This window comes from Ananas comosus, linkage group 14 (assembly GCF_001540865.1).
Source record: "Ananas comosus cultivar F153 linkage group 14, ASM154086v1, whole genome shotgun sequence".
NCBI classification, from domain to species: Eukaryota; Viridiplantae; Streptophyta; class Magnoliopsida; order Poales; family Bromeliaceae; genus Ananas; species Ananas comosus.
Window position 1 is genome coordinate 7,503,852 of NC_033634.1, and position 9,520 is coordinate 7,513,371.

Genomic DNA, 9,520 nt, shown 5'->3' on the forward strand with positions numbered 1-9,520 from the left:
TGAATGCAATTTAAATGTCCCAAAAATACTATCCTTCACAAAAGAAACCAACTACGACATTATTACATCTCACATCTCGGTGTTGGGCTCTACCATTAACCTAATATGATTTAAAATGTGATCTAAAAGTGTACATACCATAAAATATAGACAAAATATAGTGAAATAACACAATAATTTACAAATAATCAACTCTATTTTAAAAACAATTACATTTTTTCCAAACTTCTCACCACTAACCTAATGGAACAATGTCCTTACAATGCTGAGGAGAGAGGGCACGGCAGAAGGAGTACAGTCGGCGCCGGCGACGGTGGCAGCGACGGCGGCGTCGGACTCGGGTCGGAGTGAGTGAGATAGATAGGAGCGAGGGAGCGTGCGGGAGATAGAGAGGAGGAGCTCGGGAGACGAGCTCGCGCCGGTGAGTGAGAGAGAAAGGAAAGGGGTTCGGGCGGGGGCTTAGGGTTTACCGCATTTAAAAGCGGTGAATGGTTTACTGCATTTAAATACGGTAAATAGTTACCGCATTTAAGAATGCGGTAAACCATTTACGGTATTTTTTATTTTTTAATCCTTGTTCCGTAAACCCACATATGCGGTGAATGGTTCACCGCATAATGATACGGTAAATCATTCACCGCATTTAATCCACTGTACCTACCCGGAGCTGACCTAGTCTATTTGAGGACTATTTTTACAATAAATATTTTAGGAGGTCTATTTTTATAAATAAAATTTTCAATAAAATTATTTAAAAAAAAAATTTGCCTCAAATCATAAAAATCTCCCTATTTTCCGTCCCGTTTTAGTTTTTTTACCTCGATTTTCTGCCCTCAATGAAGGCGGATTAGGGCAAAACCTCCCACCAACCCGCATCCATTCGCATCCCTAGCCGGCTGGCCCCTGCAGTGCATCTGCGGCGTAGAGTCACCTCTTATATTCCCCTTCTCTCTCAGCCCTCTCTCTCTCTCTCCTCTTTGTGGTTGTAGGAGTAAATTATACCATTCACACGTTCTTACGCAACCGTCGTCGGCGCGTGCGGGTGCGCGGCGTGAAGCAGAAGAAGTAGATCAGGTCAGGGGATCGGAGATCGGAGATGGGGCGGCTGTTCTTGATAAGCCTTGAAGGGAAGATCTACAGCTGCAAGCACTGCCAAACCCACCTCGCCCTCGCCGACAACATCGTCTCGAAGGTCCTCTCTCCCCTCCCTTCAACGTACCGCCCCCCCCTCTCTCTCTCTCTCTGTATCTGGATGAAATCCTTTCTTTATCGTCGATTGGAATTCCTGAGGCATCAGATGTCAATTTCTCGCGGTCGATCCCGGTGATGCTGAAGAACAAATTGTGAAATTTTGTGATATTCGTTGCGATTCTTTTCTCGATGATTCTTTTCCTTTGCTTTTACACTTTTTTTTTTTCCCTAATTAGCCGTAGGCCGCCAACCTTCATCTGCATCTGGCTGTTCAAGTTATGCTGTTCCCTGATTGAGTTTTTCTCTTATTTTGATCTGTTATCTAATTAAATTGGATTTTTAATGTAATTTTGCAGCAGTTGTGTTGGATCTTTTCACTTTCTTTTTGTTATTACTGCTTTGTTTGAGATGATTTCTCCGTCTGAGACTGGATGCCCAATTCGCGTCCAAATGTAGTATTGATCGATTGCACAGGAAGAAGAGCCTAGCTGTAGCTTAAAAAAGCCCATCTGAAAATGTACACTCCACAAATAGCCTAGAGGGTTGCCATGGAAATCGACAATCAGAGCATGTATTCGTGCTGCTGGTTTTCCACAGTCCATACTCTTGCATCTATGGTTTGAAAATGAAAAGGAAATAGAATTTATAAACTATGATTTATAAACTATGGTCTTTGGTGGGTTGCTGTACATAAATATCAATGTTTTGACCAAAAGTTAAAATGTTTTGTTGGCTGAACATTTTGCTCTAGTGCGGAACGATTATTGATAACCTCTTGCAAGATTGTTTTCACTCTCAGGAGATCACGAATTCAACTGCTTGTAGTAAGTAGCATAAACCCTGTTAATTGCGCAGACCAATTAGCTTTTTGATGTTGCTTGTTACTGGTAGAGTCTATACAGAACAATTTTTTATTTTGTAAGTCAAGACACTTTGAAACTAGATTAATAGAAGCCCTTTAATTGTGAGTAAATTGATGCTTTGTAGTCTTAGATAAGCTTAATGGTGGTCCAGAAGATGTTCAACTTTTTTTTATACGCGTTCGAGTTTTAGCCGTATCCGCTTCTTTCGCCCACTTTAATTGCTAGGGAGAAGTTTCTTTAATGTTAGATACTCACTTTGGAAGTTTTTTCCCTCCGAAGGCATGCCAATAATTATTGCGTCAATGAAGGTATCAATATATAATTCTGAATCTTATTGATGAATTGTTTTCATTAACAAGCAGTCCTTGGACTTTCCAAAATGAAGCTAAACCTTCATTGCTTAGTTCAAGCCTACTTGCTAAATAGCGTGTGTGAAAAATATTAGGAAAATTCCATCATCAAGGTTTCTAGAGTCTAGTGCCTAGACTCTAATGTACGCAAGTCTGGTTTCCTTTGGGTCTTGATTTTTAAATCCCACCTTACCTTACTTCTCAAAGAAAACAAAATTAAATGTTTCTGCCGGGACGCAACATGTACATCTGCCTTGAGGAACTGATTCAATGCTGCATTGCGTACTGCTATACCTGCTAGATATGCAAACTACTAATGTAATCAAAGACTAGAACATCACAAGCTTTATTAAATGTAAATCTGAGACGAGAAGTGCATGCTTAAGTACTCCTGTTGCCAATTTGCCATTAAGAAATCTGAGGCACTTGTAGAACTGCAGTCATTAACTGAGAGAATTATATGGAACACTTATATTGTTTCCCTTGAAATTTTTGTGCTCTAGTTTTATCTTGATTAAATGGCAGTATAATAAGCCGTAGTCTAACATAATGTTTCTGTGTAAATTGTGTTTGTACATATTTAATTCATAAGGTTGCATCTCATCTTCCTATTTGCATTCTATCCAGGCATTTCACTGCCGGCATGGGAAAGCTTATCTCTTCAGTAAGGTGTAAGTAGCTTAATCCTTGCATAATTGTCAACAGTAGGGCATTCTATAGTCTATTTACTTGTTTTTTGATGAAAAGGGAAGTTTTGCTATACAATTCCATTTTTTCTTTTCTACATGGCTGTTCCTTATGTATGATAAAACTTTTGGTTCGCCAATACTTAGCTGTATGTTATGTTTCTTGCACTACCTATGAGTTCTTGTAATTTATCAAAATGTTCTCTTTTTTTCATGATCACATTGAATACCTGACGAATCCTTCTATTGTCAAGCCATTAAACTACAACATATGTCATGGAAAGAAATTTTATAATTCAAGATTGATCCACAATTTGACCCTGTCCATATGATTCACGATCTAATTTTGACATGGACCTCATTGTTTAAATTCAATATTAATCATTGCTCATGAATTTCCGTTTGTAATCTGCTATCTTTAACTAACCTAGGCTACTTGATTTGAAAGAGTTCATAACGAGTCAATCACTTCTTGACGTAACCAATGATATAAAACCCTGGTCGAGCCGGCCAGTTCGACCGATCCGATCGTGACCTAGTCTATAATGCAGTTCGGTTCAATCTGTTAAACAGGATAAAGCCAAAAAACTATTTTGAACCGTTTGAACCAGTGGTTCAATCATCAAACTGGTGAATTGGTCCAGTTTTAATCAAACCGGCCTGATTTTTTGGTCAAGCCATATTAAAATCTAACGGCTTAAAATCAACTTAACTAATTTTATTTTCTATTAACAGATTAATCTTATAAAAAGTGAAACTTACATCTACTTCATTTGGTCTAGAAATTAGTATTTTATAACTAGGTATGATATTAAAATAATAATAATAATATATGCATATTTTTTCATATAATAAAATTGAAAATTATAATTAAATATTTATGCTGCTATGTTGTTGTCATTGGAACTAGTGACCCTTGATCTAGTAACATTTTTGGGTCACTATTCGACCCAGCTTTTTAAACACTGCATGTAACCATGAAAAGTGTATACTATTCATCTTTGCTTGGAAATTTTGATTCCTAGTGTAACTTTTGGAGGGCTGCACCATGTTCTTATTGATTTTCAATTTTTCTGCACAATGTTCTTTGAGGTCTAGCAGACAACACTTGGATGATTAGTTTGTGCAGGACGGTTCTGAAGATCATATTACTTGCATACTATTCGTTTTGGATGGCTAATCCACTAGCTGACATTAACTCAGAAGTCGGCCACTTGCATGTAGTGTTGTGAGCTATTGATCAAGTACTTAGGCGTTACTTCTTCCTTGTAACCATTTTACTTTGTTTGGAGCATCTGTGATCTCATAAGATACCCTGTACTATTGAGATGATAGCAACGGAAAATTATACCGGGGTTTAAATTGGTTTGCTCTGGAAGACCTTCAGTTCCTCCTTTGGAGCTAAAAAAGGCCTCGCAGGCAATTGGCCGTAGACGCAGAGTCCAAGTTATGGCTCTGTGAATGTGTATGTTTGCATTATCATATATCTATTTCACTGGTTAGGTCCCTCAACTGTTGAAGATGTTGAAGCTACTTTCAGATGCTGACCAGTAAGCAAGCCTTAGAATAAGCTCAAGTGCATTCTTGTGCAAATGGAGAATTGTCAAGAGATTAAATTACCTTTTATCCTCTTAATCACCCAGCACCAAAAAGAACAGAAAAACTATTGCTTGAATGCACTGGTGAATCCTTTTCCTGCTGCACTAGAAGGGGCATTCTGCTCTTTTGCAGGCCTATAACAGATAAAGGGGATGTTATCAGGTTTTTTTTGAACTAATCTCATGTTTGTGGTTAACGGCTAATTAATAGTTAGTCATTTTATGAAAAATGTCATGTATTTCAGAAAATTTGGATTATCCAGTGCTTGTCCTATGAGAAAGATTAACCTTGAGATCATACCTCTGCTATCCTGTTGTGTGACCTTCTGGCATATAAGTCATTCTATACTTTTTGTGATGCTCAATGCATTGTTAATCTTCATCTCATTATGAACAGTGTGAATGTGACTGTTGGAATCAAAGAGGAGCGCTTGATGATGACTGGGATGCACACTGTTTCTGACATTTTCTGTGTCGGTTGTGGCTCCATTGTTGGTTGGAAATATGTAATATGGCTATGTTGCATTTTGATCTGTACTCTCAGGCTCTTAGGCATTGTGCAGACGGCTAAATGTTGACTTTGTTACAGGAAGCTGCTTACGACAAAGCTCAGAAGTACAAGGAGGGGAAATTTATCCTTGAAAGGTGTTCTTTGAACATTTTAGTTCTTGTGCATGCTTTTTAATAAAAACTATCAGTCAAAATATAAATCAAATTCGGCACAATGTTTGATAATTGTTGCTTAATGTTACGTGCATTGCATATTATGGGTAGAGCTACTGAATAAGCTTTTCTACGAGCAGGTTCAAAGTGTCGGGCCCTGATGGAAGCCACTACTGGGTGACTCACGACACTCACATGGGTGGTAGCGACGTCGATGATGCAAATGAAAGTTAGAAATGCTCCATCAATTTCTTTCAACTGTAAATAAATCAGTTTGTTGTTACTGTTCTCTGTCAACTTTCTCTCTGCATGAAGACTTATTTATCTGCGTTGTTGATGTCGTCTTATGTATATATCATTCTGAAAGGGGTGCTTCTTCGTCATCACCTGCTAAATGTTGGTGTTAGTGCAAAATAATCAATTAGCAGATAGTTGAATTGTTTTATCATTGCTGCTAAGAGTCTGCCTATTTCCAATGCTTTGTTCATGCACTGGAATTGTAAACAAATCCAGATTCAGCCAAATTCTTCGGAACAACTGGAAGGGCCTGATAGTCGGTCGGTTGTTATTCGTTTGAGGTAGTAGCAAACAAGGTACCATTACACTCTTATATTGCTTCTGCTTACGCTCTAAAATATAGATAGTCGTAGGTCCCGCGTCGTATAGAAAGTGCTAAAAAATTCAAACCTTTGGCCGGTAATAAGATCGTGTAGAAGGACTAGAAACCGAGTGTAAGGTGTTTTCAAATATTCTTTAGAACGCAAATGATTTTAAACAATGAGTGTCAGAGAGCCAAAAAAAACTTTTGTTCCTCGTTTTTGTTGTTGCATGTCACGTCTTGGAACCCGTTGGAAAAGTATATTTGCAAAATCGTTCATTTGGAAATCAGAGTTTATGAAAAAGTGTTTACTTTTTAAAAAAAATCTTGTTCGAGGCACGCATAGATTTGCCACACGTACAGATTTTTTTCTATTCATAAAGACAGTTTCTTTATATGCACGTTGTAGGACAAGTAATACAATGGCAATCATAACAACAAACTGAATGGAGGAATCATCATAATAGCTACAAAGTATAACTGGTCCACAAACCTTAATAAAGAATCCAAAAATTACCAGAATAGAAAATTTTAAATCAAATCTAAACTCAAAGCTAAAAGTTCAAGATCAACATGATAAGAGAAATAATAAATAGAAAATAAATCAGGAACTAGCAATCAAAATTCATAGCATAAACTATCTAAATGCTAACTAATCACGTCCTCACGCAGCGCCCAACCCCACCAAGTGAGAAATATAGAACTATGTTTTGCAGTAAGAGCAACTAGCTGCTGAAGGCAAGCCACGCTTGCTGTTGAACAAAAAAGTGGGATAAAAAGATAAATTCAGATAGTCAACTGAGATATAAGAATAATTAACTATAATATGAACCGACTATTCCTAGCGCAAGTGACAAAGGGCTTCGTGGTTGATACCCGAGGTTCCAAGTACGAATCCTAGTGGATTCACATTTCTAGCTAAGTTTATTTCTAAAGAAAATAAACGGAGCCAGTAGCATGCTATCTTTCTCTCTCAAAAAAAAAAAAAAAAACTATAGTAATATGAAGATAAACTGCTAAAGATCAATAGATGAGTAGCACGCCCTGAGTTGTAGCCAAACTCAGGCTCATCAATAGATCTGCCGCATATACAGGAAGCTCTGTGCACACGAAGCGAAAGAAGTACCTGTATACGATACAAGGTTTTTCTCGTCTCGCCTAGGTGAATAGCATGTTTCAAGCTTCTTTGCTTCGAAGATAGATTCTTGATCCATTCTAGGTGGTTATGTACATAAATTAAAGTACTGATTTGAGAGGATTTGAACTTCTAGGAAGTTCCAAAGTAGATTCGGAGGGAATTCCGTTATGAAGTTTAATCGTTCTAGGTTCAAAAGCAAGGTAGGTGAATTGGGAGTAGAATTAATTTACTCAATAGTTAAACCACAATGGTGGAATAATATCCAAATTTGATTACGGTACGTGCGTAGTCAAGTTTTGGAAATAAAACTTTCTTTAAGTGGGGAGTAATATAGAAACCGAAATTTTTTAAAATTTTTGGATTTTCGAAAATTGGGATAACTGAATAATTTCGGAAAGGGGGTAGCCTATTTATGCAAAACAAATAATTTTCAGTAGAACGAAAACTGTCACCCTCAAGGTCTGACAGTGCTGGAAGTCGTGGTAAGGTCCGTTTTTAGATTTTGTGTGACAAAAGCACAGTTTAAAGCAAATTATGTCAAGCGGTCAATTTGAAAAAAATAGGTTTTTCAACAAAAGGTGCGACATTTTATTTGTCAAATTGTATAAAAATTCATAAAAAGGTGCCACTGGGCAAAATACATGCATTGGTGAGTTTTCGATAAGAAACACAAGGGTTGGAGGGATTAATTGCAACTTTTACAAAGTGTGAAAAAGAAGTACTTTGCGAAGGAGTTATTATTTTATGTAAAAACTTTTACAATTTTGGTGAGCGGAAGGATCTACTTGAAAAAGTAGATCAGTTTGGGAATGCGCGACACAAATTTCATGCTATCTATGAAAGTGGTGCTGAGATGAAGTCAGAGAGAGAGTTTGATTGGTGGGCGTTTTCATAAAAGACGCGATTGTTTATGAATAAAATGATGCGGAATTTCAGGAAATGGTACTAATGTGCAAGTGTTGTGTGCTGGTATGGGCTAGGACTGAATATTTGAGTCTTAGGGGATATATATATATATATATGTATATATATATATATATGTATATATATATATATATATATATATATCTATATATATATATATAGTATATTCTATATGTATATATATATATATATGTATATATATATATAATATATATATATATATATATATATATAGGCTATATATATTATATATATATATATATGTATAAGGGGAGCAAACCCTAACCCTAGGGATTTCCATATGAGCCCTGTACTGCCGCCGCGCCGCTGACCTCCCCAGCAAGTTTTATCTATCTTCTTTCTTTCCCTCTTTTTCTCTCTTCTCTTTCTCTCTTTCTATCTCTAGCTCTCTCTTGGGGCTGGATGCGGCTACCACCGTGGCGGCAATGACGGCTGGCTTTAGGGTGCAAGCGACCCTCTATGTGGCTGTTGCCACCACCCCTGCCCTCTCAAGGCTCTATTGTAGGCAGACTTCCTTGGATGAAATGCTTGGCCACAGCCCTCTCCGCCGCCTGCTCGCCACAGGCCACCTCACCTATGGGCCCCCTCTTCTCAAAATAATAAATGGCTTGATTTGCACTTTGTCAATTTAGCCAAAGTTCGGTATTTTACAATCCAAAGAAAAACACTTTCGAATCCTACTTCCGGGGCCTAGTCCAGAGCCTGAAACTACTAATTGCTGAGATTTTGTTTTGAATTGATTTAAATGCCTTTGGATTTTGAAAATAGAGTTTTTAGCATTTTCTTTTTGTGCACATTAGATAATATTCCATTTAGGTCCATGTGTGCTTTTAGGTGATTAAAGTATTCAATTTTATCTCAATAATTTCATCTCTAATCAAAAGTAAACTAAATATTTAAGCTCTAGAAGATCGAAAGTTGTCCTTTTGACCTTGGAAGCGTAGATAGTTTTAATAGGGCTTTTTTATCAAATGACCCTCCAGAAACTCAAAATTGGCAAAATGACCCTGCCAAAATTTTATTTGTAAAATTAACCCTCCTTTTGCCACATGGGTGCCACGTTAGGGTTTTGGTACAAAGACGGTGAATCGTTCACCGTCTTTGTAATATTTGCTCTGAAGGCGGTGAATGGTTCACCGCCTTCAGAAGACGGTGAATCATTCACCGCCTTTAGTGCTCCCCACCCCCATGCGCAAATCTTTCAAAGTCGACGGTATAGTGTCCTTCATACGGTGGTGAACGATTCACCGCGTTTAGTTTAAATCAAACCCAATGCAGTTGTGCCCTAGAGAAGACGGTGAATCGTTAACCGTCTTCATAAGGCGGTGAGCGATTCACCGCCTTTAGTTCAAATCCAACCCAACGAGTTGTGCCCTAGAGAAGACGGTGAATTGTTCACCGTCTTAATAAGGCGGTGAACGATTCACCGCCTTTAGTGCAAAAGCACCCCCCTGCGCTGCCTATGATAAGACGGCGAATCGTTCACCG

At 37.8% G+C, this 9,520-nt stretch overlaps 1 protein-coding gene across 1 annotated transcript; it reads left to right on the forward strand.

Annotated features, from left to right (window-relative positions):
• Positions 930-5,799, forward strand: LOC109720323 (protein yippee-like). Its single transcript, XM_020247369.1, has 5 exons — positions 930-1,192; positions 3,032-3,075; positions 5,086-5,194; positions 5,278-5,333; positions 5,492-5,799. Exons 1-5 carry the CDS (start codon positions 1,097-1,099, stop codon positions 5,583-5,585), a joined length of 399 nt encoding a protein of 132 aa, XP_020102958.1. The 5' UTR covers positions 930-1,096; the 3' UTR covers positions 5,586-5,799.

Bases quoted from the DNA above. Each gene is read 5' to 3' on its own strand.
- LOC109720323 (XM_020247369.1), top strand. From the start codon at position 1,097: ATGGGGCGGCTGTTCTTGATAAGCCTTGAAGGGAAGATCTACAGCTGC. The intron at 5,195-5,277 runs GTAATATGGCTA...ACTTTGTTACAG, and splicing joins CCATTGTTGGTTGGAAATAT to GAAGCTGCTTACGACAAAGC. The intron at 5,334-5,491 runs GTGTTCTTTGAA...TTCTACGAGCAG, and splicing joins GGGAAATTTATCCTTGAAAG to GTTCAAAGTGTCGGGCCCTG.